Below are 12,247 nucleotides of genomic sequence, written 5' to 3' on the forward strand. Positions count from 1 at the left end.
TCTAAAGACAACATACATTTTACAGAGGACCTTTTGTATGGAGTTACTGGGGACTCATTCAAGAATAACAGAAGTCCCAGTCTGCAGAATTTAAAAAAAGAAAATTTTTTTTTTTGGTCATTCCAGACACAGCTCCAGTCTTCCACCTCCCACTAGTAAGCCCATTTATATCAAAATGAGTGAGAAATTTAATCCCTGGTACTTTATAAATAAGCCATTTTCCCCCCTTTCTTTGTGGTTTACTCTGTATGTGCTTTTTTAATGTCAGCATTTAATAATGTTTATATTGCCTTTAACCTTTGACTAATTTTGCAGTTAGGTTCCAAAATCTGGTTTCACATCCAGTGTGTGTAGGCTGCTGATCCTTCCTTTGAGACTACTGACTTCTTATTCCTGGAAGGTATTTTATTCCCTTACCAAGCATCTTAATCACTTCTGCTGGGTAAAAAGGGTGTCCACGGGATAGCAGGCAATAGTAGTAGTCTCTAAGAGTCGGACACGACTGAGCGACTTCACTTTCCCTTTTCCCTTTCATGCATTGGAGAAGGAAATGGCAACCCACTCCAGTGTTCTTGCCTGGAGAATCCCAGGGACGGGGGAGCCTGGTGGGCTGCCGTCTATGGGGTCGCACAGAGTCGGACACGACTGAAGTGACTTAGCAGTAGTAGTAGTGGTAGCTCTGTAGTCTGGTAGGTGGGCTAAGTTGCTTCAATTGTGTCTGACTTTTTGCAACACTATACACTGTAGCCTGCCAGGCTCCTCTGTCCATGGGATTCTCCAGGCAGGAATACTGGAGTGGGTTGCCATGCCCTCCTCCAGGGGATCTTCCTCACACAGAGATTGAACCTGTGTCTCGTATGTCTCCTGCATTGGCAGGCAGGTTCTTGACCACCAGCGCCACCTGGGAAGCCCTCTTCCTTATACTACGCTGAAATCAGTCTTCCTGGAACTTTCAATCTGATAGAAAGAAGATCAGAATGTACCTGTCTTTGTCTCTTACTGTCTTCCCTTCCCCTCTCTCTTCCCTCTCCCCTTCCTCTTCCCTTTCCAATAAATGTTTTCAGAATGGTTTTAGATTTATAGAAAAATTGCCAAGATAATACAGAGAATTTCTATATACCCCTCACTTTACAGTATTGTGTATCCACAACTATTCATCAAAATTAAGAAACCAACATTGGTACATTACTCTTAATTATAAACTCCAGACTTTGGTTTGATTTCACTAGTTTTTCTCTAATGTCCCTTTTCTGTTCCAGGACATCACATTACATTTAGTCATTATGTTTCCTTTGTTTCATGTAGTGTGTGATAGTTTTTCTTTTTGTTCTAATTTTTCATGATCTTGACAGTTTTGGGGGAGTACTGGTCAGGCATTTTGTAGAATGTCCCTCAGCATCTATCTGATGTTTTTGTCATGGGTTTATGGGTTTGGGAGAAGAATACTGCAAAAATGAAGTGCTGTTCTTATCACATCATGTTAGGGACACATGATATCACTGTGACATCACTGATGACATTAACCTCGATCCCCTAAGATCAAGTTGCTCCTCCTTCCCTTTTCCATACATAGTTTTTTAGAAGCAAGTCACTATGTTCAGCCCACACTTAAAAGGTAGGGCAATCAAATTCTACCTCCTGGAGGAGAAGTATCCTATATAGATAAGTAATCTGGAATTATTTTGTTAAGGAAGGTCTTCTCCTGCATTTATTAATATAGTCATTTGTTCTTATCAGTTTGGAGTGATGCGTATTTACTTTATACTTTGGGTTATAATCCATTACTACTTTAATTATTCTCTTGCTCAACTTTTTCCAGCTTTGGCCACTGGGAGGGCTTCCAGTTGTCTCTTGTCTGCTCTTCATGTGTCCCCATTTGTGTGTTTTCTAAGGACTCCCTTACTTTGTGGCACTATAAGATATTCCAGGTTATTCTTGTATTTCTCCTGCCTCATCCCTAGAATCAGCCATTTTTCCAAGGATCTCTGGTTCCTATTGTTGGAGAGTGATATTAGAAACTAAGATCTAACCACTGGGGTGATCCTTGCTGCTGGGGTGTCACTACTTCCAGATCTTCTCAGTAGACAGAATTAAGAAATACATGAGTATTTATCAGCCCATGTTACACATGCATGTGCAATATTTCTGCATCTACATTTCTTCCTATAGTCAAGCTTTTCTATTTTGAGTATTTATATTTTGCTGTATAGCAAACAATGAGAATAAGATTCACTCTATTCTACCATCAATGGTAATTTCTTTAAAGGAGTGAGAAAAAAGTAGAAATGGATATCTTAGCGTAACTATGACTTAAGAACTCAGTCATCCTCCAGACAGATCATATCATTTTAGAGATAAAAACTTCCTAAGAAGTTTACTGAGGTCCAAAGAAGTTAAGAAACTAGTTAGTGGAATAGTCAGAAGTGGATTCTGGATTTTTGAAATGAAATCTCTATTTCCACCATATCTAATGCCTCTGTAAGACTGATTAGTATTCTTGACTTTGTTTTCAACTCAGTTATTAACTACTTGGGATGCATTAATAAGCATTTTAGAATTGGTGTGCACAAGTATGACCTAGGCAATCCGAAGTCCGCCACAGTATCACCGAGGAGGGATTTTTGCTCTCCAGTGACAAGTGTGTGTGTGTGTGTGTGTGTGTGTGTGTGTATGTATTCAGTTGCTCAGTCTTGTCCAACTCTTTGTGACCCCGTGGACTGTAGCCCACCAGGCTCCTCTGTCCATGGGATTTCCCAGGCAAGAATACTGGAGTGGCTTGCCATTTCCTCCTGCAGGGGATCTTCCCAACCCAGGTATCAGACCCACCTCTTCTGTGTCTCCTGCATTGCAGGCAGATTCTTTACCTCTGAGCCACAGGGGCATATCTTAGATCAACGACTCGAAAAGGATGCTATAATGGCTGGATGTTAGTGAGTGAATCTTTTCAAATCATTATGATGATTACCCTGCCCATTTTACTTTTCGTAACTATCTCCAAAAAAGTCTTTTTTGCCCTGGGAAGAGAATCACAGGGCTCCTACAGAACAGATACTTGATGTGTACACCTGCTTTTTAGAAGTGGGACATAAAGCGATAAAGGAATCTGCTTAATGACATCCAGGAGTTGGTGATAAAGTGGTGGTAAAAAGTAAAAAACAAAAACTGTAGCCCCCATAGCCCCTCTTTTAACACATAGCTCCTTTCTTTTAAATTGTTTTTGACAGCATGTAAAGCAAAGAACAGACACTTGAAAGTTCCTCTCAAGAGATTTCCAAGGCTATAGGACAGTTCTAGGATGCCTTCAAACCTTTCAGCCATGTCCTTTGAGACATGGGTATGTTTATACTTGGTAAACCATGTCTTGTTACCATGTAACAGTAAAATCTCCATTCTGTTCTTTTCCAGTTGTACTTTTATCCATTTCATTTTGATTTTGTTTGGTACATTGTGAACATCCAAGATTTTTTAGTGGAAATAAAAACAGCTGTTTCTCATGTACCAAATAATTTAATTGTGAACTTTAACCTTGAGATGATATATCCAAATTTTCCCAGGTGTAGGAATGACTTGACTAGAAAAGCTCGTTTTGGGTAGTCATCCCAATAAGAACCAAATTCAGCTGCTTACTATCAACTTCATTAAGAGAGAGAGTTTCTATAGGTCTTTCTTTATTCCAATACTCCCTTCTTAACATGGCTTTTCCTCTTTAAAATAGTGCATATTTACCTACATAAACAAACACATCCTAAAGTCCCATCTTTCATTCTGGCTTTATTTTTATCCATAGCTCTTACCAACATTTAATATGCTATATATTTTACTTCTTTAGCTTTTTGTCTGTTTTCCCCCACTAAAATGTAAACTCTATGAGAACAGAGGGTTTGTTTTGTTCGCTGTTATGTTCCCCAGACCCAGAGTAGTACCTGGAACATAGTAGATGCTCAGGGAATGCTTCAAAATGAATCATGTGAAAGTTGCAAGTTCTGATTATTTATCTCCTGATTTTAATATAAATGCAAATAGTTGAGCTTTATTTTACAGGGTTATTTTAGATTATAAGTAAAATTAAATAACCATGTAAGTTGGGGATTTATCCATTCACCAAAAACTTCAGAATTTGTACAAGCAGTGTGCATAGTGCCTTGGAAATTATGCAACTCACTCAGTACTACAATGCTATTATCACTTGAAAGGAATTTGGAAATTCTCTGCTAAATATCACTCAGGAAATTGAAATATCTAAAAGCACTTTTTTTTTTTAAGTTTAAAGGTGAATCAGTTCAGTTCAGTTGCTCAGTCATGTCCGACTCTTTGCGACCCCATGGACTGCAGCACACCAGGCCTCCCCGTCCATCACCATACCTTCATACTAACCCAAAGATATCTTGAAATGTTATTACCCACTTTGACCAGATTTAGAAGAAAATGACTTTTCACTGTTATTAAAAAAAAAAACCTATTCTGACTCATATTTGCCAACTTAATATTAAAAACAATATGCTATAAAATCCAAAGTAATTCCTCTGAAGGAGTGTCAGCATTCATTTGTATACATAGGTGCTGGCATGTTTTTATTTTTAATCATATTACTTTACAGATATTTACATTTTCTAGTGTCTGAAGTACTTACACTTTTATTTTTAGAATACATGGGCTCTTATTTGTTTAAGCAATATGTAAGATAATACAAAAGGGTATGCAACTTGACCAGCCTTTTGATGAACTAGATCTTTCAAAAACAATAGCTCTAATGCCAAATTTCCTGCAGTATTCTCTCCAGGACAAGAAACAAATAAAAACTGATCTAGTCAGTGAACATCACAGACTTGTTTGCACACTATCCTTGGACTGATGTAGTGCATAAATTACACCTTTACAGATTGACATATGTCCTATTCCCCCCTTTTATTTCAGAGCATTGGGGAATCGACAATGTCTGTTGTGTTAAATCAGCTGCTGCCCATGATTAAGCCTTTGAACCAGAGGACCAATGATGACTACAGCCCCGAAGAGCTGCTGGTCCTCCTGCTATATATTTATTCTGTCAGTGGAGAGTTCTCAGTGGACAAAGACCTGGGTGAAGGTGAAGAAAAAGTGAAGAAAGCGTTGGCTCAGGTCTTTTGTGAGGAGTCTGAATTGTCACCTTTGCTGCAGAAAATCACAGGTAAGTGTTTAACAAAAATTGAGGTCGTATACATCACTGATACAGAAAACAGGTTTTAAAATAAAGGCATTTTGGAAAGAGGATGTAACTATCTTCATTGGAGTTGTTTAGAATGTCTTGAGGCCTGATGAATGCTAGTCAGCTTTTAGGATTAGAAGTTTTTATTGCAGTAATTTTTTTTTCCAATTGTGGTAGTAAAATGGCCTTCTCGTTGCTTTTTAGAATTCATAGTCTTAGAACCTAAGTCTTGTTAAAACAGCAAAATTCTCACAAAATGTAATATCTTTAAGAAAAAATAAAATACGGTGCATCCTATTCAAAGGGTTTCTGATGACATATTCTCTTTGAGATTGTCATTTCAAACTTTAGAAAAGCAAACCTGCTTCCCTAAGATGTTATACAATGTTATAGGATGAAAACTGACATTTTCAAGAATTGTTTTATATTTTGACTTCCATTTTTCATTTTAAATCTGAGTTAATTGATAGTATCCAAAATAATACCCAAATATCCCAGTGAAGTAGGCTATGCTGATTTGGGGAAAATATGTAATTAAGAGTCATAAAATTTAACCGTTTTCACTTCTAATAAGAACTGTGATATAACTTACGGAAGCCCAACTTGAGATAATCAGTTGTATCGTTTCATATCAAATTCAGTGTTACTTATATTTTGTGTAAAACTTATTGCCAGTAGCATGGATTGAGCCTGAGTCTGTTTGAGAGTGAGAAGTTATTAAAACTTACATGTGAAATTTAAATACTTTATAAAAACAGACCACGTTGCCATTCATTCATGAGTGTGTGTGCGTGTGGGTGTGTTTAGACCTTTCCACTGGGGAAGGCTCGACTAGGTAGGTTACTAACGTGTCTTCCGACCTTTCCTCCTGTCCCCTGCCTTGCCTCCCTGGGTGGGGGAGCTTGCTCAGAAGCAAGCTGTGTCGCTGTCCACCTGAGTGGCCTGTGCATCCGTGCTTTCCTTGGGAAAGCAGAGAGGCCCCACTGCTGGCCTTTCCTATGTCTGGTCATGGAAAATGAAACCCTGATGAGATGGAAACTGAATGAAGTTCCCATAGAAGTGAAACATTTCCTTGCTCAGGACAGAACCTGCTTGCCAACATAAAATCTACATAAGGAAAATGTGTGGGAGTTGTTCCCATTTCATTAAGGTACAGCACTGTATGTGATTCCATGTGTGTGTGTGGTTATAAATGAATGTTGACTTAGAAAGGCTTCACACGGTTTGTATAAGGCTTAGAACAGTGGTTTGATTCAAAGTCTATTTGAATGCTAGGAGAGTGTAATTGGACGTTATTCTTCAACACACATAATTCCAGAAACAGACAACAAGCATGGTATGTTTTAGTGGGGGTGTTTGGCTAGCTTTTCTGCAGCACTAGTGAGTTACTGTATTATTTTGGGAATTAAGGTCGAGCAGTCAGAGTGTTTATTTGATATTTGGTCAAGGTGTTTATTGACCCAGAATTTCATTCTTTATTAGTTTCTCTGTTTTTGATTGCTCAGGATATTGCATTTTCTTGCTTACAAATGAGATTTCACGATTAAAAACACTTCTGTACATTTGTATTTATATATCAGGAAAATTTGTAAGCTTAGCAGTTGAAGGTGACAAAAAGAATCTATGGAAGTTTCAGTGTATTTTTAAACTTTTGAGACATCTTTTTTTTAATTAATTTATTTATTTTAATTGGAGGCGAATTACTTTACAATATTTTGGTGGTTTTCGCCATACATTGACATGAATCGGCCATGGGTGTACATGTGACGTCTTGTTTTATAATACAAAGTATACATTCCTACCTAGATTAACTTTGGATGTGCAGTTTATATAGAACGAATAAGATGTGCTATTTAAACTTGACATAATTTAACTTGCCAGTGGAACATGCATGCATTGGTCAACTTCTGTGGACACAAAAAGGACTTGCTTTCTGAAGATAGACTTTTACTTGGCCAGTATAGATATGCCTCTTTTTAAGTATGTTGAAATGTCACATGTCCTGAGGAGTAGGGTTTATGTTTACACTTAGCTGCTGAAGAGAATGTTTAACCTACATCTCAAGATAAGGAGTAATAGGATGGTGTTGAGGCAGTGGTGACTCAGTCTTCTATCAGTACAAGGCATGCCCAGTATGTACTAGAAGAATTGAAATGTCTTCCAAATGTGCTTAGCCTAACATGGAACTAGGTTAGTTTGGCCCACAGTGTTGCACTTAACGTTATTCCAACTTTTAGTCTTGACTGACTTGTTACTGGGTGGCAGAAATTATTTTATGTCTTCTGCACATTTTGTGGTTGATGAGATTTAAAAGTATTATTGAAAATAAGCATTTAATCAATATAAGAATTGTGCTTTTCATCTAATGTTGTAATTTTACTAATCTTAACTGTTGATAGAATTAAGAAAGCAATACTTTCTAAAGTAAAGTTCAATACTGGACTAAAGATGAAGTATGTTATCATCACCCAACTGCTAAGTGATAGAATCAGGACTAGAACCCAGGTGTTGAGTCCGGAGCTCATGTCTTTAAACATGAGACCTAAATGTGACACAAGTTCATTTCCATAACCATTGAATATTATATTCTGTAACTTATGCTTGCTTACATTTATTGTTTTATGCCATGCATGCTCATTTTCTGAACAGTGAATTAATATTTGGTTGATATTGTAGATTTTACTTGTGCTTTTGAATCCATCTGTAAAGATCCTTTCTCCAGGGGATCTTCCCAACCCAGGGATCAAACCCAGGTCTCCCGCCTTGTAGGTGGATTCTTTACCAGCTGAGCCACAAGGGAAGCCCAGGAATACTGGAGTGCGTAGCCTATCCCTTCTCCAGCAGATCTTCTCCAGGGTCTCCTGCATTGCAGGTGGATTCTTTACCAACTGAGCTATCAGGGAAGCCCAATAGCTACTTACAGATGTTTTGTTGTGCTGTCCTGTTTTGGTACATGTATCCTATTTGTTTCTGCATTGCTATAAAGAAATTAAAATATTTTTTCTAGTCATTGAAATCTGTTGGTTGTCTAGCTTTCTAAAACAGGAGTAGCAAACTTAAATTCTTTTTGTTTCAGTAGTATCGCTTGACAATAATTGTGCTGTGTTTAAAATTCATATTTCCTTTTATATGTTAAAAATGTAGTTTACTTTTGACAGTTTCTTTCATCTCTATTCTTCCCTTTTATGGAAGGGGCAATAAGAAATTGCAATTGGAAAAACAAAACAAAATTTAAGATGGTCAGCGGCAGCTATTATTTCCTTTTTAATAGGTACTCTTGGGAAAAATGGTGGGCAAAAACTCTTTTCTACTCACACAAAATAACAAGGTTTGACTCTTGGGTGTCAGGGATAGGAGCTGTAAAAAGAAAATTGATATGGCCTAAATGTGTCATTTAGTATTGTGCTTTCTCAGTCTTGCTAAGTTCAAAGAGAATCTATATATGTTAGTGTTTGCATAGCAGTCACAAGAGAAAACAAAGGAAAACCATTTGAACTTTCTTCAGAGTATGAAATCAAAACACTTATTTTTGGAGAAGGAAATGGCAACCCACTCCAGTATTCTTGCCTGGAGAATCCCAGGGATGGAGGATCCTGGGGTGCTGCCGTCTATGGGGTCGCACAGAGTCGGACACGACTGAAACGACTTAGCAGCAGCAGTAGTGCCACAAAGTGAAAATATAGGTCACTAACTACAGACCACCAAAGGGTTCCATTTCCACTTAAACCAAGGTCATACACTTTATATCTGAACTTTTTTTATTTTTGTCTTCATTCATATCTTGGTAGTTTTCCCTGCTTTCCAATAAAGTTTTTCTATGAGGGCTAAAAAAAAAAAAAAAACACTTATTTTAAAGATCTGTGGAAACTTGGACTCTCATCATACAGGGAGGTGTATCAGAAAAGTATAGACTTAGAGCAGAAATCCTTGACTCAGAAGTCCTGGCTGTGTCATTTCCTCCCAGTGTGTGTTAGAGGGCAAATCAACATCTCTGAACTTTGATAATAAATATAAGCACCCTATTGACCACTCATGGTTTTGCTGAGAATAAAAGGATGTTATGTGTATGAGCTAATTTTTGATCCACTTACTATTGTAATAGGTAATTTTTTCCCATTGCTGTTATCATTTTGGGAGCATCTAGCTATCATATAGGACACTGCTTCCCAGCTTTTTCACATTGCGATGCAGTCAAACAATGAGAATGCTTGCATAGCCTACCGTGGTGAGTGGACAGGCTATTGTGGTGGGAGGAAACCAGCAGCAGTGGCTCTGATCATTTCTGGCCCTACCCTATTGACCTGTGACCTGAAGTGAAGGAGCAGCTTGGCACACCTGTAAACTATTAAGGGAAAATCAGTGCACTAAGGTGTGATGCTCAGAAGGCTCTGGAATCAGGAAACGAAGAAAAACAAAACTTGCATATATAGTTTTTGACACCAGAAGTCTTGGGGGAAAAATTTTTTTTGGTAAGCAGTTTTTATATTAATCAATTTATTTTCCTGAATTTTTATATTTCCTGTCTTTAATTTTTCCATGTCTTTAAAGGGGCTAGATCTATTTATTTAGGTTCAGTGTAATGCTAGGGAATGAAAGATTCAAAATATCTAAAAACTTTCAATTCTGGTTTCCTCGGTGTATATGCGTGTACCCCAATGTTCATCGCAGCACTGTTTACAATAGCCAGGACATGGAAGCAACCTAGATGTCCATCAGCAGACGAATGGATAAGGAAGCTGTGGTACATATACACAATGGAATATTACTCAGCCATTAAAAAAATACATTTGAATCGGTTCTACTGAGATGGATGAAACTGGAGCCCATTATACAGAGTGAAGTAAGCCAGAAAGAAAAACAACAATACAGTATACTAATGCATATATATGGAATTTGAAAGATGGTAACGATAACCCTATATGCGAGACAGAATAAGAGACACAGATGCATAGAACAGTCTTATGGACTCTGAGGGAGAAGGTGAGGGTGGGACGTTCTGGGAGAATAACATTGAAACATGTATATTATCATATGTGAAACAGAACACCATTCCATGTTCGATGCATGAGACAAGGGCTCAGGGCCGGGGCAATGGGATGACCCAGAGGGATGGGATGGGGAGGGAGGTGGGTGGGGGGTCCAGGAAGGGGAACACATGTAAACCCATGGCTGATTCATGTCAATGTATGGCAAAAGCTATTACAATATTGTAAAGTAATTAGCCCCCAACTAAAATAAATAAATTTATAAAAAAAAAAAAAATCTAAAAACTATGCTTCAAGAGAGAAGCGTGATAATACCATGGAAACTGTGATTTACATTTCTTAGATTCTTATTTTACTTCCTGTTGATAATTTGGGATTATCAATTTCTGTATTCTTGTATTAGGATTATACCTGGTTATATGTGATGGAAAATTTACCAGATTAGCTTAAATAAAAAATAAAAATAAACAGGGATTTTTTTTTTTTTCACAGCAGGAAGTTTAGAAACAGGCAGCAGAACTCACACTCTTTTTGGCTTCCTACTTCTTTATTTCTGTCATCATGGTCATGAGGGGGATACTCCTCTTCCATGTGTTATATCCATGCTTCAGGCAAGGAGGGAGGAAGGATGAAAATAAAAGGAATATGCTAGTGAAATCTGCCCTTTTTTCTTCATATAGGAAAACCACAACTTTCTGAAAGTCCTACCAGAAGACTCGAACTCATTTGCCTATGAAGTTGGTTCATTTTCTAAAATGCTGCATGAGTCAAAGGAATCTTACTGAAAGGCAGGATTCAGACTGTAGGCTTACAGGTTGCAGTCTTTATATTAGATTTTAGTAACCAGTATACAAGCCAGTATGCAGGTTGCGGTCTTTAGACTAAGTACTGCTTCAGTTATTGACTATTACAGAGAAAAGCTTTTGAATCTCTCATGCTAGATATCTGAAAGATCTCTAGGCAGATGAAATTATACACTACAGATCTCATGAACTCCTTTTTTTTTTTAACTAAAAGAAAAATCACATTCGTTTACATTTTAATCTGCCATGAGTTCACCAGTGAAGTAGCATAGGTTTTCCTTCCAAATGGATACTGTAAAGATACCATCTAAGTGGAAGTTGACCTCCCACAGAACTCTGTCTATTGGATAGAACATGCTAGGAAGCAATTTGGGGCTTAATATTAGGAAGACATATCAAGAAAATAAAGCCACCCAGAAAGTCTACTCACTCCCACGAGAAGAGCTTCCCAGCACAGAGGGCCAACATCAGGACTTGAGTGAGCATCAATAGGAATTTTACTAAGACATTTTAGGACTTGAAAATGTTACAAAAAGTCAGTTTTGTGGAAGGGATGGTGCCTAAATTGTCCTCAATTTCTGGGAAGATAGTACTTTTCCTAGCAAGATCTATAGTCATGTTCCCTTTCCTATGTAATTCCCCAAACCTCAATATAAAATAATGGCAGAATTCCTGTTACTCTCACTGGAGTAATCAGAACTTCACACTGATTGGAATAAAATGTATAAATTACCTTCATGATGGACCATGATTTTTAAAATCATCTCCAACTTTTTTAAGGGATCTTGTTTCCTGAGTTTTTTTCTTCTCTGTTCTTCCTGACTTGGCTATTGCCCTGTTTAAGATTAACCATGGATGACAAATGAGGAAAGGCTGAAGGTAAGAACAGTCTAGAGAGCTCTCATCCAGCATCCACGTGTGTTCTGTAATGGAAATCTAAGAGAGGACTTCGAATGAGGAAGGAGCTGAGAATTTGTTTTCAGTGGGTTGTAGAAGGCAGCTTATGATACTTTCAGGTCTACTCGCCAATGGAAAGCATCTGCCCTGTCCTTAGCAAAACAAAGCCACATTCTACAACCAAGAGTAAAAATCTATTTGCAATGATTTGTATATGACAGCTTTTCTCTTTTGAAAAAGTTCAGGTAAACATAGGCCATATAAAATTTTTATTGCCATTCATGGCTGATACTTTATTATGAAAACTTTCATCTCCATCAGCATAAGGCATAGACATTTTGTTTATTATGTTAGTAGAGGTATATCTTTCAGACAAAGCA

General features: G+C 37.6%; 1 protein-coding gene across 5 annotated transcripts in view; it reads left to right on the forward strand.

Annotated features, from left to right (window-relative positions):
- The window catches only part of SCFD2 (sec1 family domain containing 2), a 378,818-nt gene that overhangs the window by 137,178 nt on the left and 229,393 nt on the right, over positions 1 to 12,247 (forward strand). For all 5 annotated transcript variants that reach the window (XR_014059942.1, XM_081511330.1, XM_081511422.1 and 2 more), the window contains exon 5: positions 4,915 to 5,164. Coding sequence is in view for 4 of the 5 variants with exons in the window: in XM_081511330.1 (XP_081367456.1) it covers positions 4,915 to 5,164 (250 nt within the window). In the remaining variant the exon portion in view is untranslated. The remainder of the gene's footprint in view (positions 1 to 4,914; positions 5,165 to 12,247) is intronic.

The sequence above is a fragment of the Giraffa tippelskirchi genome, chromosome 1 (genome assembly GCF_054371585.1).
Source record: "Giraffa tippelskirchi isolate mGirTip1 chromosome 1, T2T-mGirTip1v1.2.pri, whole genome shotgun sequence".
NCBI lineage: Eukaryota > Metazoa > Chordata > Mammalia > Artiodactyla > Giraffidae > Giraffa > Giraffa tippelskirchi.